The 27,138-nt window shown below is 36.6% G+C and overlaps 1 protein-coding gene across 5 annotated transcripts in view; it reads left to right on the top strand.

The window, feature by feature from the left end:
- KCNIP4 (potassium voltage-gated channel interacting protein 4) overlaps nt 1–27,138 on the top strand; it is a 328,940-nt gene that overhangs the window by 216,300 nt on the left and 85,502 nt on the right. For 2 of the 5 annotated variants that reach the window (XM_074148329.1, XM_074148327.1), the window contains exon 1: nt 8,960–9,071. The exons of the other annotated variants lie outside the window; for them this stretch is intronic. In XM_074148329.1, the coding sequence (XP_074004430.1) occupies nt 8,960–9,071 (112 nt within the window). Of the gene's footprint in view, nt 1–8,959; nt 9,072–27,138 lie in introns of those variants that run through there. 5 annotated transcript variants of the gene reach the window in all.

The raw sequence follows: 27,138 nt of genomic DNA, 5'->3' as shown, positions 1-27,138 counted from the left end.
TATCCCTGTATCCTCATTCATTTCTCTTTGTTGCTACTCCTATCGTTTCTCAGCAGTAAACCCATTCACTCTGGGTGAATTTCAGGCCCTACACTATGAAAAAAAAAAAGAGTCTTCAGTGCCCAGAAGTGGGAAGAGATCTAGCCCTAAAATGTTTCTTTTCAAGTGTACTTTGGATTAGATTTAACTCTAAAATTATTGCCTTTAAAATTAATCAAATTGTATAATATGGAACACTAGATCACGTGAAAAAGACTCCGATCATGGAAGGAAGTTCTAAAATGTTATTGCAAGGAGTGTAAATCACAAAATCACAGAATGGCTGAGGTGTGAGGGACCCTCTAGAGGTCATCTGGTCCCATAGCCCTGCTGTAGCAGGACCACCTAGAGCTAATGGCCCAGCACTGCATCCAGATGGCTTTTGAATATCTCCAAGGACAGAGACTCCACAGCCTCTCTGGGCAACCTGTGCCAATGTTTTGTCACCCTCACAGTAAAAAAAGTGTTTCCTGATGTTCAGAGGGAGTCTCCTGTGTTTCAGTTTGTGCCTGTTGCCTCTGGCCCTGTCACTGGGTGCCACTTTGCACCCTCCTTTCAGGTATTGATATACATCGATGAAATGCCCCCTGAGCCTTCACTTCTCCAGGGTGAACAGTCCCAGCTTTCTCAGCCTTTTCTCATTGGAGAGATGCTCCAGTCCCTTAGACATCTTCGTGGCCCTTCTCTGGACTCTGTCCAGTGTGTCCATGTCTCCCTTGTACTGGGAACTGGGCACAGTAATCCAGGTGTGGCATCATCTGATGAGGGATCTCTTTTTGTCAGTGATGAACAAAAAAAACAATGGCATGCTTGAGAAGCTGTTAATAAATCAAACAATAATATACAAGCAAATGCTATGGACTCTTTCTGAATATTGCATAATTCTGAATGGTAACGACTTGTTGCATATCCATAGTAAAATCTGTCCATATGTTATATAGAGTTCAAGTCTTATTATATACACCTAAGGGAGAAGATCGTGATTAGAGGGGTTTTTCAGTTATGTTTCTTTCATGTGCCACAGCCATGTGATATGAGTTAATTTATTGTAGCTCATCTTTTTAGGACAGATATACTCATCTTTGAACAAGAACATCGAATGTAGAAATATGTCAGCCCCACTTCAGACTTCATTTATAATACTTTCCTGTTGCTATGGAAAAATACAGTGCTTCCCCTTTCTAAAAGCCAAGGATAGAAATTTATGGTACACAGGTTATTTTATATCAGAGAAAAACAGGTGCATCCCAAGGAAAGAGCTGCACAGTAGTGATGTTCTTATAATGCATTTTTAATAATACATTTTTTTCTTTAGTTTATTTGCTAACCATTTGTTCAACCATAGGGAGCCAGACAGAGCAGTTTTGAAATAGAGGTGTTGCACGGGATAGGTTGAGGATTTGAAATCGATAGATGGTTGGTTTGGAGGTTGGGATAGTGAATATTCCTGCTGGTTACTAGAATGTTAGCTTTTATTACTAACATACACAGTTCATTTATTTTCTCATTCATCACAGCAGAAAACACCTGTCCCTTCCTTTAGGAACTCATCTGAGGTCATCTAACTGCCCAGTCCCTAAAAAGATAGCTTCCTACATGTATGGGCAAGTGTAAGTGAACATATTCATAATTTGGCTAACAGAAAATGCACATGGAGTCTGAATGCTGCTACTCTGTCCCGTCGTTTCTACCAGCTTGATCTCTGGATCAAATAGTCAAGGAATCAAAGGATTAGGATCAAAGGACAAATCAAGGAATTGTTTGCATAAATAAAACAGTTGATAATGATGTCCTCTTGCTTCAATGTATAATTCCAAAATAGCACTAAAGGGAAAAAATTAGCAGGTCAGACATCGTTATTATTGTGTTCCTTCCAAATGTGAACAGACTGAAGAAGAGGAGGGTCGTACAGGAAAAAACAAATGTTTTGGTATAAGCAGGAAGAACATGTCTTGCATGTAAAGTTAGTCAGAGGAAGGCAGGTCAAAGGTTTACTTAGATAATACTCCAAAAGAAGGAACGAGAATCAAGGGTGTACAGGTGAGGCATGTCTTGGGCTTGAGCTTTTTTAAAAATACTGTGTTCCCATTCAAGCAGTCCAGTGCCCAGAGAAATAACAGTCATTTAATTGTAGAGGAAATCTACAACAAGCATTTTTGGGGCAAGTTTCCTTTACTGTTGACTCTCTGCTGGTTAGGTTAGCCCAGTCTGAGCTTTTTGATAACCCAGCTGTATTATAGCTAATAAAGTAGTTGGATTTGCCTAGTCCCTGGTAATTCCATTGTACGGCACTTCTCCTGTGCAGACATACATTTACAGTTACAAACTTAGTAGTGGCAATTCCTGCTGCTGCAAGATCAAGAATGATTTAATATAAAAAAGAAAAACAGGTCTGTAGGCTGAAAACACAGTCACATAATGTAGAAATAATTTCGTTTGTCAAATAAGCCAGTGGGCTTTGCAGTAAAACAAACCAGAATTTGATTACTTACTATTACTAATGTAATTTAACCTTGTTTAGGAAAGAGATAGCCTCTCTTTAATGCTTTGCTAAAGCTTAATAAATTAAAATGCTACTGTTACTCCCATGGCTGTGCCATTTAATTTACAATCCACTTGCACACTAGCTATTTTAAGCATAATTGTATAACACACTTTATCAATTAATTTTATAGAAAAATGGAACCACCTGTAGCTGTTATGTCATGGGGGGGTTGGTAACGGTTGTCTTGTGGGATTCTTTTTGATTCTTGTTTTCAGATCAGTGATGGCAGCAGTCCTTTGATTTAGATCAAAGCAAGAACAAAAGCTTCTTAGGAGCAAGTGAGAGTCAGAAGGTGAAAATGAAGAAGAAAAAAAGTAATAAAATCCCATACCATAGCCTAGAACCAGACTACTAAAATGAGAAAATCAACTTTATACAGCTCTAGCTGCAATATTATTTTAGTGTAATTTACTTCTAAGTATGAGACCAAGCCTTCAGAAACTTGGATATCATATTTTCTTCCTTGATTACAAACCAGTGAATCTTATCTTGCCTGTACAGGTGTTAAATTTTTTTCCTTCTCAGCTTATATTCACTTACAGTCATTAAAGATCTAGGGCACTTAGTGTAAATATTAAAGATGATATATGAAGCCTGAGAAATTTAATCTTGGGTAATTACACTCTACCCAGCTCTTCTAACTAGCAAAAATTTCTCTGCAATTATGGTTGGATAAGTAATCTGCTAGTGCAACATTGTGCTTTTCGGTAGCTGCAGCACTGACAAGACGAACAAAGTGATTCCAAACATTAGTCTCATTTTTCTAAGCATTTTATAAAAATTACATGATGTTCTGTGATTGGCTCTAACAGCCTATGCAGGAGGTGTTGTATTTGTAAAATATGAATTCTTTTACCCTGAGGATAATTCTTGAAAGGGTATGTGTAAATTAATTTCTTCCCCTGGTTCTCTAAATGCTTTCTAGTGGCCACAGTTTTCTTCTGCAGATCTAAGATAAAAACTTTTTTGTGTAGAAAACTGTAGTATTGCCTGTGAACAGACTTCTTACTGGCTAACTAATAGGAGGATTAAGTTCATTATCCATCAGATAACTTTCCTAATAAGCTCTGATCTGGCATGAACAAGAAGCTGAAGCCTAGCCGTTCATCTGACCTGTACATAAGCGCCCTTTCTGTGTTTATTTGACAATTTCTTTCTCTTCTGGCTGACTGACATTTCCCTCTGGAAAAAAGAGAGTACAGAAAGAAGGGCAGCTAATTAATACTTCCAAATTTTGTTTCTATTTCTAACTCATCATCAGTTTCCCTTTTCAGCTACATTGGGGGAAATTATCAAATAGAGTCTAATGAACTCTTACTGCTAGCCAATTAAGACTTTTTTTTTCCCCCTCTGTAAATTAGTTACAATACTGGGCAGATTTCCTCACTTAGGAAAGCATTATAATTCAAGTCAATTAATGAATAATAATACATTCTTACCTTGAAAACTATTCAATTTTGATCAGCTCCATTCCACATTAAAGAACAGCAAATTCAGAATGTCTGCACAGAAGAGAAATGAAAAGCACTGAAAGTATGAAGAGATTTCTCTTTGAGAAAAGTCTGAAAGACTGATGCTGTTTACAAGCAGATATTAAAAAAATATAGTGGAGAGACATAAAACACTCTAATGTATTTGGGATCAGGTAGGCATTCATATTTCTCTACTCCCATCTACAAGTCAGAAGAAATTGAAAAGATGAAGAGTTTATAAATTACAGTGAAAACTTCTTGTAAGCATAGACATAAAATAATAATTAAACCAAAAAATCTTTATCAAAATTAACACACGTAAAAGAGAAATACACACTTCTTTTTACTACGTTAATTACAGAGAGAGGTTATAGTTAAAAACTAAGAGTTTAGTGGAATTTAACTAGTTTATCAAAGTATATAAAAGAAGTATAATAATACCAGATAATTTTGAAAGAACTCTGCAATCATATAAAATTATAGAGAGATTTTATACCCTAATACACTAATCACAGAATTATTATTTAGCTATTTTTAGGATTTCAAAATGGTTTATTCCTTAATTGTTCAATTAATAACATCTTACTTGTTACACTCAAACATTTGCTACTTCTTGTGATATGTTAAATTAGGTGGAATAATGTTTATTTTGAAATGGCAGATCTTCTCTGCTTTTAGTCAACTTTGAAATTATTAGAATTTAATTTCCCATATCTAAGCTTCATAAATAATATTTCTGAGTATTTTTTTCTTCTACCAGCAAGTAGGGGAAAACTGTAGGTATTCTACAAGTATACAGCAATTGGATCTAAAATTTACTTAGTATGTACTACAGCGTCATATTTAAGGTGTCTTTTTTTATATTAGTTGCATTCCATGCATAAATCGTTCCATTTGCAGTGGTTAGAGTAGCCAGTCATGGCTAAGGATTGTTTGTGGAAAATGTAAGGAATCCAGAATGAGCTTGTTCTTGAAGACCCCTCTAATTTTGGCAGATCTACTCTGTACAGTTCAGAGTCTAATTATGATTGGTGTTTCCAGAAATAAGATGTATCTCCTACAGCACTTCAAGGCAGGTTTCTTTTGTCTGTTTACTTAGGAGAAAAAAACTTGCACTTCTTTTTATGTTTGTACAACTAGTCACTGGGGGAAAGAATTGGCAGGAGCAGGTCCATGGCCATGAACTCCTCCTCTCTGTCCTTTGAGGAACTCCATGCCTTGCCAGGCATCCACACCCACCACAACCTCATGCTGCAGCATATACCCCCCTTACTTCTTATGTATTATATAAATACTTATGTATTTTTGTGTGCATGTTTATCGCTAATTCAGGGGAGCTCTATATTTGAGATCAGTAACATCGCTATGCTTTCCCAAAATTAACATTTCAGTAAAACCACAAGGTGGGTGCACCTGAGTGTCCAGCAAGCAATAAAGGTTCGGCTTCAAATCTTCGTAGAGAGGAATTTACAGCCTATGGAAGACGCACTGTTTGGGTGGGATAGCTTCCTAATAATGCCAGTGCTTTTTTTTTTCCCTCCATGAAATTTATTGAAGAATCACAAGAAAGTTTATGTGAATTTAAATATATTACTGAATCACCACCAGAATGCATCACAATGTCGAAAATGAAAGCAGGAATTAGGGAAAAACAACAAGCCAGGGTAATGCTTGGATATTACAACCTGCCAGCCCTTAGTTTCAGTGCTTCATGTAAAGGAGGGTGTTTTCTTTTGTATCCTCAGAGTGGCATTGATTAAAAATTCCTTTTCTTTGAACAGCTTCTAAAATTTGCTTGTAGTGTCAACATAGGCTCTCCATAAGGACGTGTCACAGAAATATTTATTTTGAAATAATTTAACAAGATAAGAAGTGAGAGAAATTACACTTGGCTATGAATTTAGAAAGGGATCATAATACGAAGAGATGCCCTATGTATATAACTGAATTTTATTGTCTCCTTGTTCAAGATTGATTTCATTTTCAAATGCATGAAGGCGTGGAATTTTTTTCATTGAACCATTTCCAGAAGAATTCACCTTTGTAAGTGACTGTAAGTTGCTTGAATCTGTTGCATGGTGTATTAAAGAAAAAATTTCACACATCACTTCCTTTTCCTTTCCACATAGCTTCTTATCCTTACTGCTTCACTTCTCCGAGCTAAGACTGGGAGATTCAAAAAGTCTATACATCCTCCAATTTAGAGAACTATCATGAGAAACAACAGGAAAAGTCTACTTCCTTTTTTTAAGGGGGTAATCTTTAAAGTCAGTAATCAGTTACATTAATTTGACAGGATGTTCTCATTTTGTTTTGTTTTGTTTTTCTTTAAAAGTTCTTCTGTAGCTCATCTGCTGCGCAGGTAGAATTGGCCCCTAAAACTCATCAAATTAATAATCTCTGGCCCTTTCATTTTTCAGAAGGGATCCAGGTCTCTCTTCTTGTGTAAAAGCAGAAAACAAAACACTGGTTATGGCTGACACCACCTCTCACCAGGTGGCTTTCTGCATGTGGGTTGGCACATTCAGTGGTGGAGCGAAAGGGCCTCTGATCCCAAGAGTGGACAACTTAAGAGTGCAATGTAGCCTGGACCTACTGCATGAAAGGAGAATGTAGACTGACAGATTACTTAATTTTAAATAGTTTCCCTGATACTGCTTATTAACAATAAATAAGGCCTATCACTGTTATAGTATGATTGTTTACATTATGTTAGGTATAATGTTTCTGTAATGCCTGCAAAACAACGTGGGTCAAAGTTCCCATCCTGGGATCACATTAAGCCTTGAAATATTGTGAACTTTTGGCCATGCTTCATCATTTGAGAAAAAGAAGAAAAATTTGAAAAAAATTATAAAAATAAATAGGGATAAACTCAAAGAGAAAGTAGAAGTGAAAGAAGTCAGAGATGACAATAAATTAAGATGAACATGTCAGAGTAGTCTTAAAAGGAGATGATGATACGGAATAACTAGAAATTGAAAGGAGGAAATAAAATGTTAATATTCTTTTATAAGGAATAGAACTTAACATGAAAATATATCGAATAATTATTTTACAATATAAAGCAAAGGTATTGATGTATTTGGAAGGTGCAAATGTGGGACAGTGTATTTGGCTTGATTTATTTTTATTATGCTCTCCTCTTAGGCTCTGCTTTAGCTCTACAGGTTAATAGGGAAAGGAACTGACATTCATATTGAGAGCATATATAAATAATACAGAACTCATGACATTCCAGTATTAAATACCCAGAAGGGCAAAATCAAAGAATATTGTTGCTTATATATTGCCTAGATATAACCTAAAATTAGCTGAAGTTCACATGTGATTTTTCAAATGAACAAAAATATACAGATTCTAGAGTCCTGCCTGTATGGAAAAGATCTGTGACTCCGATTAGTTATTGTAATTCAACACAGACAGCCTTTAAAGAACAAAGAAAATAGCTGATAGTAAATTGGAGATTACATTTTTCTTTTTCTGCCTGGTATTACATAAACAATAGATTGTTAATGTTATAATTTGTTATTGTGCTGATTGAAAATTCTTATGCTTTTCTGAACAAAAATAAAAGTTTCTGAGCTTCTCGAAAGTTAGTAAAAGTTGTTTCTGATGGAAAGAGTTAAGCAACCTAAGATGAGTGGTCACTATCAGATATCATTTATGAGATTGTTTTTAGTGTTAGATCAGACGTGTTTCTTTAGCAATAAGGGTGTCTAACATTATTTTTTCTGAGACTTCCTTTCACTTTAATCTAGTGCCTTGTATACCAGCGGACAGGATTTAGTTAAATTATTAGGATGGGCACAAGAATAAGCATTTTGGTCTAACCTTGTAATATTTATGTGTGCTGCATAAGTATTCTTCAGAGCCTGTTCTTCACACTGGCTATCCTCTTGGTAATCACGTTAATAAACACAGGACAATTAGTTTTATACAGACTATCCAATAAATCAGCTGGGATCATAAGCCTCTGTTCTTTTCCCCTGATGCGTAGCCTGGGCAAGATCTTCCCAGGAGCTGTGGGAAATCCCTAATTCCCATTCACATATATTAGAGTTTGGGGTTGAATGCTTCTAGGTTTGCATCCTTAGACAGAAAAGCACTGTTTTGTTTCTCAATCAATAAAGAATACAGTCTTCCCGGCTACAGAACAGGGGTTTGGGCAGTGCATGTCTCTTTGACAGCACTATATTTTGCTAGCTGGAGGCACCGATGTGTATTTCTTTAATTTCCATTCTCATTTCCACTGAAGATTCTAATTAGATTCTGGCAATGCTTAAGAAGAGGAAGGGACGGTGTTTCTCTGAACATTACTCTCTCTAATGCAGAGGGCAGTGGTTTTCTGACGTGCAGCATTTAGCACGCGTGAAAACAGATGTCTGTCTCCAGCAAACTGTCGTTTGTCAAACTTAGCCAGAATTGTGCTATGAGAAGCTGGGAGGGGGGGGGGAAGGTGGGGGGGAGAGAGTCACAAAGCCTGGGTCTGGGAGCGCTGGAGAGCCGATAGCTGCCTGCTCCCGAGTGCAAGTTTCCAGGGAGCGTTTCTTCTTGGCACTGAGACAGCCAAGAAGACTCCAGCTCCGGCACAGATGTTCCTCCAGCGGCTCTGAAGTAAGGCTGCTCGCCGGCTACAATGTCATACCCAGGGGCTCGTGGTCCACCTCAACCTTCTGAGAGGACTCGCTACTGATGAAATCAAGTGCTTAGAGAAGCATGAGATGCGGGGCTTTATCTAATGTTTTGTCTCAGCTAGAGCGGCTGGTGAATCGCCACAGCTCCGTACAGCACTGCTTTACACCACTGCAACTTTCCTCAAAGCAAACTCTGGGTAAAATCCTCTAATTTCCCTCTGATTGCGAAGCGGTGCGAAGACTGGAATGATTTGCCTGTTGGAAGAATGTTGACTCTCGAGTGGGAGTCAGAGGGACTGCAAACAGTGGGTATTGTTGTGATTATATTTGCATCTCTGAAGCTGCTTCATTTGCTGGGACTGATTGATTTTTCAGAAGGTAAAGTGGTTTGTGCTGTTTGTAGGTGTGGTGTCTGATCTGCTAAAATAGACTTAGAGAGCGTCAGGTACAAAAGCTGTGAGATGGAAAGGCTTGAGAAGTGACAATAACATTCAGACTAAAAATCCTGGTTTGCTTCTGCTGGCTTTACTTTGTTATTGTAACACAGAAGTAGATGCTAGCATCAGATTTTTATTTCACAATGCATTGCCAAGTGTCTGTGAGCGTATGTTTATTGAATGTGATGCCTGTCAGCTGCCTTTGAAAGCTGTTCACTGCTACAAAACTTGGTAGATTAAGAGGATCTTAGTTCAGTTCACGTTTATAACACACTTTGCTCTTCTGATTTATGATGCAATTAGAGTTTTGTTCTGTATCAATATTTAAGTGTTACAAATCCATTTCATAGATAAATGCAAAACGCTCTTACTACAGATAAGCTTTAGGATCAAGTCTTCTCAACACCTTTCAAAAAAGGCATAGATGCCAACATTAATTGTGGGTATTTTAAATATATATAATGAATATATGTTTTAAAATTCCTGTTTGCTTACTCAGATTCCTGTCTGCTATATGGGTCATGTCATTTCATCCACTCTCAAAGAGGGCTTCACATGAAATTTAATAGGATTTTTATTTCTACAAAGTGAAGGTTTTTTCACATTTTATAGAAATAGGCTATTTCAGTTCAGTTTTTAATGAGACCTTTTGCTGTCAACTTTTCAACTTTTTAACAAAATGTCTTGTGTGGACTGCTGTAGTAAACAAAAGCTATTCACTCTCTGAAGTCCTCGCTTAAAAAATACTGCTTTTGTCAGTATGTTTCTACATGTGAACCCAAACCAATCCTTTTTGCTGTGTAACTGCTTTCAGTCAGAATCACACAGCCAAGGAGAGCACTCCAGTTTTCTGAACCATTAACTTTTCATCACGGAATAGGATCTTTGATGGATGTAGATTCACATCATCACCTCATAAAATTGTTCAGCTGATAAAATGTGAAATCTTTAACACAGCACTTTTATAGTTACTGAACTATTGAAATAAATCATCCTTAAAACTGTCTGTGGTGAGAATGTAAAATATTTGCTCTGTTACTATTTAGTGTATTGGTTATGGAATTGTAAAATTACTTTTTGAATTCTAAACGAATGAGTAATTCTTTTTTCTCATAACAGTACTCACTTTTTGGGTTTTTTATGCTCTGGATGTGTAACATTTTTAACATCTAAAAAATCCTCTTACTAGATATGCGTTAGCGTTGACTTTATAACACGTGGTAACAGATAGGAAAAAATTATTAATGCAATATTGGTTTTTTAGCAGATGTACAGTTACATCCCCTTCCTGATTTCTCACAGTATGATACTGCTATTAAGTCTGTGGGAAAATGTTTCATGTAATTTCAACTATATTAAATCACCTTTTAAAAAAAATATCCCTGGTAGAGATTATACTGAGTTTAATATAAATAAGTTCAAGACGATATATCAATTGAAGTGTTAACATTTTGTTTTAAAGCACCCATTAGTGCCACGGCATTTCCTCCTGTGATAATATAATAATTTCACTCAAAAGTACCTAGCAACATAAAACTGATGTCTAAATGAAAAAGATTAAACATTTTAAAGTATAGTGGATATAACATCTGCAGCGTGAATAGCTCCATTGATATGGGGGAATTCCTGTTCCCCTAAGGCTGACCTGTGCTATTTAACTGTTCCACGCTTGGGCACTGCCATTACTATTGAACAAGAATTCTGCCCCAAATGATTAAGGTATATTTTATAGGTTATTCAGAACTAGTGAATTGTTCTTCTCCTACTGAATGCAAGGGCAGGTTTTCTGTTGATGTATGAGGAGGACCATATTTGAATGACCAAAATGAGCGATGAGCCCTCCCCATCTACCCCATGGAGACAGGGCGTGAGCCATGTGCTGAAACAAACCTGTTCCCGTAGTTGGCTTTTCTGATGCCTTAACATGCTTGTCTTAATATCCCAGATATCACAGAATCATCATAATCATATATTGACTTATTTTGAAAATATCACTGAAAGGTAGGGCAGCATGCTTGTCCCAGTGTTTGCCAATATGGGACAGAGAAGACAGCTAGATGACAAATCCTTAGTTGCAAACTTCTTACAACTCCACTGATTTTAGCGAGGTCGTGACGATGTATTATGGCAAACTCTACCAGCAGAGAGACTTGACTACGCTCAAACCAAGAGTCACCAGCAGAAATGGGAGCACAAAAGCATCATGGACTGAGTAATTGGAGTATTTCCATCCTTCCAGCTCAGTTTTTCTCTCTGTCTACTGAAGTGTAGAGGTAGCTTCAGCTTCACTGCTCCTTAATCTGTTTGTACTGTGAAAATGCAACAGCTTGTTTATTGTTTATTTTTATAGTCATTCATAATTAGCCACAAAATACCCTACGTCTTGTATTTCAGGCACTTTCAGTATTATTTTTAAACAGGAAAAAAGAATATGATAATAGTACACTCACAGAAAAGTTTCTTCTTTAACACAGCTCCTGGAAGTGTTCTACCCACTACAGCTTTTTAGCCACGTGCTGTCATCTCGCTGCAAAACTGGACTTTCAATTGAACAAGCAAAAAGATAGGTCACCCATTGTGCCAAAAGATGGTCAACCACTCTCCTTTACTTCACACAGCAAAGGAGTTATGGTGGAGAAGAGCTTGACTTGCCCTTGTTCCTCCATGGAAAAGCAGGAGAATCCAGGCAATCTGCCTATTTTTCTTCAGTGTTTAACATTTGGCAGGACAGGGAACCTGATTTGATCCCATGTTCCAGGCTAGGGACTATGTTCTTCTACTTCATCCATCCTCCACTTTTGAATAAGCAGGAAAGAGAGACCAGAATGAGGAGAAAGTTGGTTTCACTGGAGCCAGGGAGCTATTTCAGTTATACAGACAGAATTGAATCAATACCACTTTTACTAGAAAAGAATGAAACTCTCCTTTCCCTCTCCTTCCATTACTTTGAAAATGGTTTGACACTGATCAATATCTTCCCTCCAGCTTCCTTGTCTGAAACTTTTGCTGCTGGGCAGCTTCCTTCCAAAGCTTTTGTTTTGTTACTCAGCTGGAAGGGGAGGAGAGAAGGGCCGATCAGAACTGAAGCAAAGGACCAGAGTGGTAAAGTAGCAGCACCAGGCTTAGAGAGAATTCATCCACCAGAAACTTGGAGGGGAGACACTGGCAAAATAAAGGATACACTTTGCATTTGAGTGCCCAGAATCTCTCTCACATGGTAGCTGTATGGAGACATTGTGTAGATATGTGTAAACGACTTCATAAACATCACGGGACTGCATAAATCAAAGCCTTAAAAAGGAGAAACTTTGTGCCTCTTCCTTCATTGTACATTGACTGTGTTTGGAAGTATAACACCTTGTACAGAAGTGTTTTTCTTTTGCTTGTGAATATAATCAAGCAGTGTCGCAATCTATTCTAGACCCTGCTATTCCTCCCCTTTTCCTTCAATTAATTTCTAACAGTTTCTAGAACTTGTTATTATCTTTCAGATGCTTATTCAGATGTAAATTTCTTGTCTTATATAGGACCAATCGGACCAGGACTTTACAGTGTCCCACAAACTCAAAATTTTTTGCCTAGTAGGACCCTCTGGGCCCTACCTGTCTTTCTACTCAATCAGCCATCAAGGTTATGTAGGAATATTTGATCCTTATTTTGTCTTGCTGTGATGCAAAGCAAAGAGCATATCTCTTGCATTACAGTTATCTCTCTCATTACAGTTATTAGTAACCATATTTGGCTGTAAAGTCAGCCTTGAAATAGAGAAAATTGGTTACTTTGGCTAGAATTTGGAATTTAACTAAGGGATGTATTTTCTTTTACCAGAGGTAGTTTTCTGTCTTAGGATATATCTGTTCTGTGCAGGTACAGAAAGATGATGTGGGTTTTTTTCTTTCTAATCTAATTTAGATGGGCAGAAGCCACCTCCAGTCCAGAAGTCACGTTACTGCATTTGAGTTGATTTGTTCTGTCACACTAACATGCTAAAATGTGGCCTCTTTTGGAGCTTGGGTACTTAAAAGCACAGAGAGGGTAAGGTTAGGTCTGTCTGCAACCATCTGCGTTAACATGTTGTTAGTTGCCCTTACAGCTTAGCAAAACCAGTAAAGTTTAAAATATCATCTCGAGTGCATTATAAGTCTCCCCCTTAGAAAATGAATGATATGGGGAAAGACATAATGCTGACAAATTCTCTATTGCTTTCTACTTGTCTAAGAAAAAAAAAACCTGAAAAAGCAACAGAGTTTTCTCCCTGTCTACATGTGGCTGACAAGAATTATCTGAATTTGGATGTCCTACCCAGGCACTGGTGGCTGTGCTACGAGTCCAGCTTCCAGCAGACTCTCCTGTGGTGCTCCCTCTCCTCTCTCAGCCAAATGGGATGCAATATAGCATAACTCCACAGTAAACAGAAAGATAAGGAATATACCACACAGCAGTACATGTCGCCTTGCCTTTTCTCTGCAGCTACTTATAACACCTGATTAGGATCTGCTATCAGTAAGCTGTTCAGTTTTCACATGGTAAAATACATACTTTCTTCTTGTCTTGTCTTTTCTTCTCCAGAGACACTTGTAGGATTTAGGGAACTACTTTCTTCTGAGTAAGCCAGTATCATCTGCCTCAAAAAATTCTCTTCGTGGATGCTGATATCCCAGTTCCAACTCATGGCATCAAGGTAAATTGTAGTGTAAGGTTTCCTATGATAGTCAGTGAATCTTCCATACCAAAAATGACAACCAATAACTCCTTCAGCATCAAGTATATTGGCGCCTGTGCACACAGACTGTTTATTTTCTGAATATGGATAGATGAAAAGTGTTAAGGTTCAAACATTTTTCCAGAAGCATAATTCTTCCCATCAGCAGTGAACAAAGTGGATTATCTTTTTTCTTCAGGTGTTTCCTCAACTCTCTTTGTAAATCTTGACAAAGATTCTGCATTCAAGGTCATTGTAGGAAAGTCACTCTGTAGAAGCATCTGTAGGTTGCACAGCAGGGAACAGTTACTTCAGATCAAATGCAAAACTGCATTAAGTTGCTGCTTTAAATCCAATCTGAAATGGATGTAAAAATTGAGGTGTGAATTTCAATATGTTCATTTATAAGAACACGTGTTCTTGGACATGTATGTTTCTGTATGCTTGTGTTGGGTGCAAGACAGGCTGAAACTTACTGAATCTTGTAACCATCTGTTACATCTAGCTCAGGGTTGTTGAAAATGTTCTACTTACTCTTCGCCTTTCCTCAAAAACCAGGCTCTTTCAGGCTTGGGAGCACAATATTGTTTAGGAAGCCCCATCTTGACTAACCTTCTTATGTAAGAAGACTGTAATCTTAACATAACTATATTGAAAAAAGATTTTGGGGGTTTGTTTTGTTTTGCTTTTACTTTAGTGGCTTTCCAACCTGGATCTACTGATAAGATACACGAATGACATAAAAGTTTAAAGAAATCTGCTTGATAAAGAAGACTAAAAAAATCATTCTTTCACGTCAAAATCGGGGAAATCGTGCATCAGCCTAAATATTTGTTTTTACCAAACTATGAATTAAATGGGACAATTTACTTCAGAGTTTTAAGGAACGTCTTATTGATTTATTGAGATCTTTCATCAACTACTTCCTGTGAACTTCTCCAGGGTTTTTTTAACATCCAGAACATCTGAATCACTGAGGAAAAGGTCACTTTAGATCCTTACCAGTCTGAATTCAAGCTTTAGGTACTGGTTGTGTGAAAAGTGGAGAGAAGAATATCTAAGAGATCTTAAAAATACTGGTAGGAACCAGGAAGACTTCTGTAAGGACAACTTACATGCTATCTCTTCATGTGAGAGTTCACAGAAAGATTATTTTTTATTATGAATTTTCTGGACTGCTTAGATAAAACATTTCTTTTTAGTATGTGCTCACCCACTGTACTAAAACTTTACTCTCTGGCTCAGGATCATACAGTGTATTTGCATCCTTACTTGGGGAGGGTTCCTTTTGGCCACACTGTTTTGCAAGAACCGTACCCCTTGATCGTTGGATCCTCCGCTTGGACTTTTAACTTCCTAGTCCTGATTTTTATTTTTTTTTTTTTTCAAGAAAACATTCTTATGTCGGCTATTTTAGCCTGAGGGATTGACTATTTGTAAGCAGATAAGGAAGTTTCTCCTTGTATTCATCTCTGCAAAGCCATGGTTACTTTTGAGCATCATTTGAACTTTCTTCAAGAGATGCTGAGTATTCATCTTAAGCAGATCATTCATCCAAAGTTGTCTGGGTTTTAACCTCTTTTGCCTCCATACTATATCAGATGCCTCTCTCTCAGGGCCATTTTACTTTAGGTGTTCAAGTTCATTATGAAAACCTGTGTTGAGTACAAACACATTTGAGAAGGAACTGGAGTAAAATATATTTGAAATAGCACTCAGAGAAGGAAAACAGAGTACTAGGTTTTAACAGGACTACTACATGTATGAACTGTGGCCAACATTTCATCTGACTATTGTAGAATACTAAAATAAATGGATTCTTTATCAACAAAGGAAATCGGAAGATGAAGGAAAGATCACACAGAAAGCACTCAGTCTTCAATCATAACAGCCATTGCTGGCCAAAATTACATATCTTTTGAAAGGGAAAGAACTATTTTCTCCCAGTATATAGAGAAAAACTCTCCAAATAAAGATATGTAACATGTATTTGATACCTGTAGCAAAGTCTGCATCTAACCACTGTGCACCTCAGAGCATGGATGCTGGGATCTTCCTACAGAATGCCCTGCTTAGGCATTTTCCCTCTGCACTCTGCCACTGCTTCAGGCTCAGCCTGCTTTTATGTAGCTCCACATAAAATAATTCATTTTAAGATGACGGAGATTTGGTATGACAAAGTACGCTTCTGAAAAACAGCTACACTCTGTCGGCTGAGTATAGGTGAGGAGAGAAAAGCATTGCCTAATCACTAATGTACTTTAGGGCTGAGAATATAGAAGGCTTTACTGTTAGAATATGATATTTGCAAAGACATAAATAATCATTGCCTAAAGTGACTTTATAGAACAAGATTAAATATGTGCAATGATGGAATAACTGAATTAAAAAAGCCATCCATAATAGTGCACTGATGTAGAAATAATGTAGTCACCTTTGGTCTCTTGACTTCTTAAATTATTTGTTTCATGTTTGATGCAGTTTTTGAGCAGAATTCTTTGACCTTTGATATTAATGAGACATGGGAGATAGTCAATTTTGTAGGGATTTATATATTCAGATTACTTGCAGACCTATATGAAACATCAAGATTTACAAAGCAGTTGAATCTCTTCCATGTAATGTGAAAATAATACCATAATTTAAAGCCATTCTGCTATAATTTAATTGTCTAGTATGCGTTTTAGCTCATAATAAATTTTTTTATGGAATTACCTTTGGGAAAAATTGCAAAAGCAGACATAAAGCTGGTTTTGCATTCTCATCTGGACACTTAATGCTGCATAGCTGCTTCACGTTACTATAGTAGTATAAAGAAGCACAAATCAGACTGTTCCATTTGTAGAAATGTAGCATGTCCTTCCAAAGTCTGTAGTCTAAATTTTTAGAAATGCCCTAGCAGTAAATTGAGTGTGTGTGTGTATGAATGTGTGTACATTTGTTGAAGTGAGAGAAATAATCTAAAATGTAGACTTTGTGTACCAAAATTTAACACTAAATAACTTTTAATAACTATGGTGTCCCAAGGGGATAACTGTATAGTGGAAGGTCTGACACAGGTGCAAGTAGGTCACTTTTAATGTTAAAAAAAAAAAAAAAATTAAAAAATTATCATTACTGATCAATTCATTATTTGTGTTGTTCTGCAGACTGATTATTTTATATTTACTTCTAAGCAGATGCATGGATTCCATATGTGCGTTTGCCTGATTTTTTTCATACGTATTTAGATAAACAAACCTTGAATATTTCTGACAAACATCTGCACATATTTTGAGTGCAATTTATTTTTAATCTTCCACTAATCACTTAAGTTATGTCACATAAATAATTTTTCAGACAACAGGGCATTTAAAAGTTAGAAGGAGGAATATTGATTGAAGTTCACTGAAATGAGTCAAACCAAAATGAAGTGTAACAGTTTGGTGATGGTTTCATTGTGTTCCCAAAGGCGGCCTTTTCCTTGCAGATGAAACTGCTGGGTTTGGAGTAGGAGAGTGAAATTAGAGGAATTAGAGGATAGAAGTGATGGCTGTGAAGGGGAAAAAGAGTCTAGTTTGCCTAGTAATCTACCATCAAGTGAATAAATAGTGAGATAAGGAGGGCCTCAAAAAAATTAAAATAAAATTTCATAATTTGGAAAGTAAATAGGAAGGCTCATGGGTTTCAGTGAATTAGATTTTTATATGTCATGTGTCAATCATATTTCACTCGAGCATATACTTTTGTGTAAGGAGAGAAAATGTAGCATTCCATGCTCAAAAAAAGATTATATTCTCCTGTGATCTAATGGGGGACACCTTACTAAGCTGTGACTCTCCAGATATCCACAGTGACTGAAGCACTGGTTTCAACCTGGCTATATCTGACGAATGCAGCCATAATATTTAACCCGTGTACTAGCAGTTTGGTTTCTGTCTTTCTTGTACTGTAAATTCTTTAGATTCCTTTGTTTCTAAATAAAAGATGGAGTTCTAGATTCTACATATCATCATGAAATTTGAGCTAAGGCAAACTGAGTAGGTCGGCATCTGTCTTGTAAAGTTATATTTGTGAAGTAATAATCAGAATTCCTCCCTCTGAGAGGGCAACAGAATAATATTCCACTCGGCCTGAAATATCATTCCTGGTGAAAGGCATCTTTTTCTACAAGTAGTGGAGCAGTGGTACTGTTTACAATTAAATAGTTACTGCTAGTTATTTTTTACAATATGTGTAATTACTATCCTTAGACTATTGGCTAAACTGCGCTCAGCCCCTCCCTGTATTTCTTCTGTATTTTGAGTTGTTTATAAAGTGCTTCATTATTTCTCAGTCAGATGGGTACCAATTATCAGCAACTTCAATTACATAATTAGAAGAATCACAATTAAATAGTAGGAAAGCTGGGTTGGCATTTGGGAACCCCCATTATGATTCCCTTCTTTTGTGACCTTAGGAAATCTTCTAGAAAACGGTGAAAAATGTTAACTTACTGGCTGTTGTGAAAGTAAATAGATTAAAAGTTATTTCAGATGCTAGAGCAGTGAGGAGATATGAATTTTGAGAGACACACATCAATAGATCTCTTTTAATCTCACTGTCAAAACTAGGAGCCCAAGTCTGAAAATTGATCATGGTGAGTGATAGAGTTATAAATAGTTTCAAGAGACTTTTTAAACAGAAAAGGCAGTCTGAATCCAACCACAAACGCACTGGCATCAGTCAATACCCAAGACTTTATTTTTTACTACAAATAACATCTACTTTCTTGTTGAGAAAGCAAGTAGCCTCATCTCAGATTCCAATAAAAAAAATGAATTACAGCAAGATTTTTACGGTAGCATAGTATATTCTGTTGAACTCCTATATACTTTCTTCAGCTATACATGCTTCGTATTACCTATTCTTTTTAAGACAAATCTTCTTCTGTGTTTCTTCTTTGATTATTATGAACAATAATAAACTCCAAACTGGGCATGTTTAGTTTGGAGGAGGCTGAGGGGGGACCTCATTGCCTTCTACAACTACCTGAAAGGAGGTTGTAGAGAGGTGGGTGTTGGCCTCTTCTCCCAAGGGAATAATGACAGGACCAGAGGAAATGGTCTAAAGTTGTGGCAGGGGAGGTTTAGATTAGGTATTAGGAAGAATTACTTTACTGAGAGGGTGGTCAGGTACTGGAACAGCCTGCCCAGGGAGGTGGTGGAGTCGCCATCCCTGGAGGTATTTATGAAGCGTGTAGACATGGCACTTCAGGGCATGCTCTAGTGCCCGAGATTGTTGGTTTGTGTCTGTTTGTGGGTGGGGTGGGGTGTGGTTGTGGGCATTTGGTTTGGTTTGGTTTTGGTGTTGGTGTTCTGGGATTTTTTGGTGTGGTTTTTTTTGTTGTTGTTGTTTGGACTCGATGATCTCAAAGGTCCCATCCAACCAAAAATATTCTGTGATTCTGTAATATAATTTATTTGAACTCATATGTGTATATGTATAGAGAGAAATACACTGCTTTATGAGATATATTGCACATAGAATACATATATACACATATACAATGAAATATACACAGAAAATAATTTTATATTTAAATTTATAGTGTACTAAGTGCAAATAGATGGATGTTCAGTATTTCACATGCTGCAAATTAAAAAAAAAATTGCTGATTTGTATTTCCTTTGAAATATTTCAAAATGCAGGCCCTGTTTTTCAATCTCTTACATGAATAGTCTTTTAATACAATATATTTGTAATATGAATGCACTTTTATTTTCAGCACAAGATGCAATTTTGTTATTAAAGTGTGGAGATTTTCTACACAATTTTGTTTTCCCAAACATCAAAAATATAATTCATATTAATTTAAACTTGGAAAATGAATTACAAATAATAACTTGAAGGAAAATATTTTATAGTTTGGTATTGCAGATAGACCCTTGTTATATGTCAATAATGATGCACTGCAAATAGATGTTTCTTTGTTATATTTCAATAATAAGTAATACTATTTAAATTGCTGGGAAAATAAAAATGTTTCCCAGTTCTTTCTCCCTCTGGGCAATTTTTCATCCTCATTGCTGAAGTCACTAAATGGAGCACAATCAATTAACTCACAATAATCATTTTGGGATTCAGTTCAGCCCCTGATCCTCAGATATATCAGAAAACTAACCTTTTCACTTGCTTTTCTCAGATGAACAAGTCTAATGCACTGTCCTATATAAAATTCCAGCTGATTTCTTCAGAGTTTATACGTGTCCATCACTTTATACTCTCAGCAGAATATTGTGCACAAAACAGCACATTCCAAATATAGCAATCAACACAAAAGTATAGGCTGTTTTTATAAAAGTAGAGAACCTCAAAGTACTACCAGTAAATGGATGCTTCACTGTGTACCCATATATTACCATGAATTTGTGCTTCTAGCTTTTCTCCAAATGGAGATGAAATTACTGAAAATAGTGTTATTAAAAGCTTTTATTCAGATCTCTTTTATCTGTGCCAGGTTAAACATGTATCTCATGGGTGAACACTTGAATAGAAGCATATGAAAAGTCATAATTAAGTAAAATCCTTAGTAGAAAATTTGTGCTTTTATGAATTTTACTAAACTGTGCAATTTTGTATTATTTGTATAATCAGAGACAGTAGCTGCATCCATTCTATTGGTTATTATTTAGAAAATAAGACACTTTCTGCCGAAAGTCTTCGCACTTCAAGGGCTGTTTCTATTTGTACTGCTTCAGAAGCAGCCAGAGAGAAGGCTGGTAACTTGGGGAACACCAATATCATTTCTAGTTCTCTACTGCTGAGAAGGAACAACTAGCAGCAGGTCAATATTTATGATAGCTCACATTTTCTTCACCCTGCATGACGTGCTAATCAAGGACAGCTGATGGGAGCTGAATAGAGAACAGGAAAGAGCGTGTCCTTGGAGACATCTTCCCCAGAGTTGAGGTGCCAAATAAACTAACATTTGCATGCAACAACATGCAAAGGCAAGTGGCGAATTTCTGCGTGCTACATAGGTCCAGAGGCATTGAAGTGTAAGCATGTTTTGAATACAGATTTTAAGGAGGGCTTGGAAGTATCATGGGTTAATTCACAGTTATACACTGAAGGAACTGCAAGGAAGGAATCACAGAAGGATTTGTCTAGGACCTGATGATGTTAGCAGTCTTTTAAGAGTAGATAAGATTGAGGTACAACTACAACAGACTTCAGAGGCTCCGGGCAAGAAAGCTATAGCTTTTGTTCAGTTTTGCTCCTCTATACGTATGTACATGCATGTATATGTATCTGTGCACATGTGTATGTGGACAGGCAGACAAAAAAGAGAAGGAACTCTGTGGGGGAAAAAACAAAACAAAACAAAATTGAAACTGTTTGGGATTTTCTGTTGTCGCCATTTTCCCAGAGAAGTATAGCTATTCTGATTTACTCCATTGCATGATAAGTAAACATTTGGAAAACAACTGTTTCCACACAAAGGAACCTATAGTTGGCAATGAGGGAATATAAAGAAAGATGCTCAGGTTTTTTAGAAGTGTTGAACTGGAAGAATTGTGGTAGATTTCAGAAGAAACTTTTCTGAAAATCAGGTCACCTCAATTCAAATTCCTAGATACTGACCCTTGCGACCCAGTTTAGACACCTACATTTGAAAGTGTGGTTTAAGCACTGGTGATTCTTCACATGCTATTTATCCTCAGCAGAAAATGTTTTTCAGGGAGATGAATCTAGGCAGGTGTAAAGCATGCCCTGGTACTTATTTTATCCAGGTTTTGGTGGATTGGTGTGTTGCAGATTCAGATGGCCAGGAAGCTGCTTGGAAAGTACATTAAAATACTTCACGCTGAGAAAACAGTTTTTATAGACTTGTTTTTTGAATAGTCTCTCTCATTCTCATTTCAATAAAGACTAGTCTTACCCTGCAGGCAGTAAGAAGCATTATTTAACACCAAGTGATTCACAATGTATTACTATTGTGCTACACAGTTGCACATTTCTGAGAAAAAATGAACTTAATAATAGTTTTATTAATTTAATCCTATTATAATTGAATTCATAAATTAGAGCATTGCTCCTGCTTTGCAGTGTATTTGAGAATGGTTAAGAGAGTCATTCTAAAAATGAATGGGGAAAAAAAAAGTGTTGTCTCTACTTGGATATTTTAAAAGATAAGTAATATCTTCCATATTTTCTGTTGCTTTCTTTGAAATTGTGGTCTTCTTGCAAAATATTTAGTTGAGTTGAAACCTTAGTTCCTAAAAATTTTGCTCTAATTCTTTCTGGCTCATTATGAAAAGGAGGAAGGAAGAATGAGTTAATTAGTTAGAATTGGGGTTTTGTTTTTTCCTTTAGTGGTTATGGGGAAACAGAAAATGCAAACTTTTTACAGAGCTAAAACTCAGGAATTCATGGGGGTTGTAGGAATGTGAATTGACAGAATATGGTTGTTTCACCTGGTTTAATGCTTTCTAGTTATCTTAATTAATATCAGTTTTAATATTTGATAAATAATTAACATTTAAATCATGTTTTTCATTCCCAAAACTTGCAAGAATGGGAGAATAAAAAAAAGGAAGAAATTAAAGGAATTAATTTCAAATCTCCAGATTCCTTTCACAAAAATATTCCTTTAATATAAATTTATCTTCTAGTCATCTTAAGTAGTTAGCATTTTTCAAGATGAGGCTGTGGAAGATTTAAAGGTGATACTTCTGTCTAAACTCACTCTTTCAGCTGGATTCCAGAAAAAAAAGCTTCATAATGGGCAGTTCCTAGTGGAGAACATTTACGTGAGAACTCACCTTTCATGAAATTTTCACCCATATCTGTCTGCCTAAATGTAATAGTAGAATGGAAAACACTTTGAAAATAATTCTACTAAGCTTGTACAGAATTGAAGACAGAGAGAATTGTTTAAGACCTCAGAGTAAGTCTTAAGTTGGATTTCTATAGTGCTTGAACTTAACGTTCTTCTATAAAGCCCTGAAGTGCACTTATTTTTCATACAGCTGTATATGCATACGAGTCCTCTTGCATGTTTTTCTTTTCCAAATAATAAACTTCCCATTTCTGAAATATTGTTTTACAAAGACTACAGAGGGCAACCTGGATAATTTATATGTATAGTAGTCTTGTGACTATTAAAATGACTTCCTGACTGGTATGCTTTGGGGAAATCATTAATCTTCCTTGAATTGCCATATCTTTAAATGTGTAAAGGTTTATCAAGTACATGAAATGAATCCTGTAGCATACCTTTAACATAGTAAGGGGCACATACTCTATGAGAAATGAAGAATGTAAATATACTGCATATTTGCCTTCCATATTACTATGATTATGTTCTTGCAATAGATGTTGGGGCTTTCTAAGAAACTATTTATGCAGATTTTTTTTTTTTTTTTAGCTGAAAATTTCTCTTATCCTCCGAAAATGCAATCTCGGTTTCAGCTAGCAGTCAGCTGCTTCAGCTTGTTTTGTGGAAGATCAACCGATACTAAAAGCCCAATAACTATTTTCCATTTAATGTCTGTCATTTCTTCATGTGTTTGATGCCAATCAGGTGTTTGTCATTCAACAGCAGGGTAAAAGATAGGAAATACCTCTGAAAATGTTGTTGTAAAATTAGAATTGAAAGTTTAGACATTTTTTTTCAGCCACCACAGCTGTCATCCTGTGGTTCTCAGAAACATCAAGTTTGTCAGTTGAAAACAAGAAGAGGATGGAAAAAACCTCTGAGTAACTTAGTGATACCTTATTTCTTGTCTTCTATGCAAAGCCACACATCGAAGGCCAAGTTGTTCTACTAAACTTAGAGGTAAAATTAATATTGAAACCCATGGATTTCTTAGTGTCATGGTATCAGGTAGTGTTTTAATTTAATCAATAATTAGAAGTAGCACTTTTTATGCTACATGTTTTAATTTGTTTCCTTAGCCTCCTAAAAATAGGGGGACATTAAAGACTAAAAAGCAAAAATCAATTGAGAGGTTTGTCACCTACGCCTCTTCCTGGAAGGCACAGATTAATAAAAAAGGCTGGGCTGGGATTAACTGAAGTGATTCTCCTTTAAAATTATTATGACCATAAGTTAAGGTACTGGGTTATGAAGATGTGAAGGTGTGGTGTGCAGTGGAAACAGGACTCAGCAAGTGTATGTATGTCAAAAGCATCACATGACATTCCCATAGTTTATGACCATACTTCATTGATATATGTAAAATGTAGAAGTTGAGTCAAAAAGATCTGAAGATTGCTTACAGAACCCTTTAATGGTGATTTATTTTGTTGTTGCGCATTGTATTGATAAATAAGAAAAGCTTCCTGGAGTATGAATGATCTAAGTATTGTAACTGTTAGCCAGAAGGCAGAGACATCACAAACACAGTATTTGCAAATTCCTGAAACACCACTAGGGATTCTAATTAAAAAGTATACGACAAAAAGGAGAAAAAAAAAAAGCACCTATGACTAATTATTAATCTCTAGAACTAAACTGATTTAATTAGTTGAAGAATAAAGGTCATTGTCAAAGCTAACTGAAAAGGTCCAACTTCTGTCAATATTTATTGGATTAGACTTTTCTGTTTTTTCTAAGCGTTGGGTACTGCAGAGTGCTGCCTTGTCTTCCTATCGCTATCCACTGGGTGCATCTACAAGGAATTTTTGTACACATTTAAAGCTATAGCTTAGCACACTTTAACTTTTAGTCTAGCACTGACTCCATGTGATAGCCAGGCTGCTGAGCGGTGAGCTGGGGGTACGACAGTGCCCGTGATGTGTGTGGGATGTGTTGCTCTTGAGACAGGTAACCCCTTTACTCCCCTTTTCCTGTTTGTATTTAAAATATGTGCCGTGCCATGTAACACTTCAGCACCAATGCAAATTTCAGACAGCACAGACAGCGAGGAAGAATATTTTCAGTGTAAATGAAATGAACTTTACCTTAAAAAACCTTATATCTTATTATTCCTTCTGCAATATTATTTGAAATTAGGTTACTACACACAGAGGCATTTTAGCTGTCACATTCAAATGAATGCAGTGAACGATATGCTGGTTATTTTTCTGAGTAGCTATTTTGTGTAAAAGCTATTTTTAACAAGAAAACACAATTGTGATAGTTTACAGTATACATTCATAATGTATAGCTACTTGGGGCCGGTCCTGCATTTTCTGCCAATTCCCATTTTTCTGTGAAGAATTCTTCATCATAATTTTCATTGTTAAAGTCTCTAGGAGTTTAGAATGAATAAGAAATGCAGAATGAGTCATTGCTATCTGCAAAACAATAATCTTTAGGTAATATGAATAAATTACTGTTTTTCAAAGAGTATAAAGGTCAGCTTCTACCTGTCTGATTTTTTACAGAGTGAAATTGTCCGCTTGCTACTGTTAGTTTAATAAGACCTATTAATAATGAAAAACTTTTTCGTGAGGAGAAAAGGATTAAATGTCAAAGGATTTTCAGTCTCCTTTTCAGATGATGCACAAATTTAACCATTCACAAAACTGCAATCTGAAAATGAGATATTTATTGCTGTAAAATATTAATTGACTTTTGGTTTAGATTTTGGTTTTTGGTTTGGTTTTTACTAGCACGTACATATTAATTCAAAGACATCTTTGGTTTAAGCAAATCCCTTAGGCAAACTGCTGCATCACAGTGGCCAACTATTACAATAGCTGTGAAGAAATCTGCCTTTCTGGGCAATTTATTTGTAGGAAAATCACCTCTTGGCTTCTTCTGCAACCTTTAATCTTTCCTTGGTCACAGGCTAGCATAGAAAAATAGCGCAGCAAAGGTAATTGGTTTTGCTAGGCTCTCCCAGTGGGGACACGGAGGCTGCCCCCCAGAGTTTCAGCCATGCAGACTATGGGCCATCAAGCACCACAGTCCAGAAACAACGTAGGTGAAGCCACCTCTGTCAGCTGTCATTTCCCCTTGATGGGGACAAATTGGATAACATTCTGATCCTAAATTACCATAGTGGAAGTCTGCAGAGAGCAATGTGAACAAATAGGCTCCGGTCCTTCCACAAGAGTTGGCGTCAGGCTGCCAGAGCTGGGCCACCGGGGGAGGGCAGAGCTCTACCCAACCCTCCCCGGGACCCTCTCTTCCACAGCAGAGAAGTGGCATCCCAGGGGAGAAATAGCCTGGGTAACCACCTTATATGTGTCCTGGAAGCAGACAGCCAGTCTGACAAATAATTGAATCTTACTCCCTGCCTCTCCATGGAAGACATTACTCATTTTTCCATCAGACTTTGCTACAAATTTGAACTGTTTCAGCTGGCTGGACTCCCATTGTCCAGTTAGCTCTTTAAATCATGTTCTGTTCCCCTGTCTGTCGTCTCCAATAAAGCAAATAGAATTTCTACTTTTACAATTCTTTCTCCATCATCTTCCTGAAATGCAGCTAAATTAAAATTAATATTTTCACACTTGCCTTCATATTTTTAAAAGTCAGGCCTAAAGGTGGAAAGTGAGTGTCAAGTGCTGCTTGAATGCAGCATTTCAAGACAGTTTAAAACAGTTCCCATTTCAGGGTACTAGAGAACTAAACCTTAACATAGTCTGAAATATGCGTAGAGGCAAAAAAATTGCTAAGAGGATCTGCTAAAGTCTTTTCAAGAATGAGTTTTTTGATCTCTTATGCTGTTACAGATTTCAGAAGAGTAAATTCTTCCCGTGGCGATATCTCTGCAGTGCTCCCCCCAAAATAGATATTTGTCATACTTGACTAATGTTTTATATAAATTAATCGGTTATTGAGTGCGATAAAAATGTATTCCATGAAGCTTAATATATAAAGAAAGTAAAGTGAAGCACTTCTGCTCCTATTCAGCAGCATCAATCATCCTTGAAGGAATTTGCTTATATTTGCTACATGACATACTGCATTTTCTATCAGGCTATTTGGAGAAGGCTCCAAAAATGTCTGCGTGTCATAACTCTAACTATTGATTTGTGTTCCCTGGGCTGGCTGACTATAACTCTTCATCTGTCCATTCAGTCTGTAATATTTCAAATGCTAAGCAAAAATTACTTTGCTGTTATATTTACTGCCCTGCTGCTAAACGCTCAACCATCTTTATGGTTTTGTTCCACCAAAGTAAGCAATGAGATTAACCAATATCTGTTACTTAGTACAGCAAAACTTCCACAGGAACACCTTGTCCCTGGAACAGTGGAATTCTTCCAGCCAAACAAATGATCTATTGGGATGCTAAGCTTTCTCCTGACATCCACAGTTTTATGGGTGAAAACCCTTGAAATGCCATGGAACTCAAGCTCTTCAAAGAAAAATGCACATCTTCGT

Source organism: Numenius arquata, chromosome 5 (genome assembly GCF_964106895.1).
Source record: "Numenius arquata chromosome 5, bNumArq3.hap1.1, whole genome shotgun sequence".
Taxonomy (NCBI): Eukaryota; Metazoa; Chordata; class Aves; order Charadriiformes; family Scolopacidae; genus Numenius; species Numenius arquata.
This window is presented reverse-complemented; position numbering and strand designations above follow the sequence as displayed.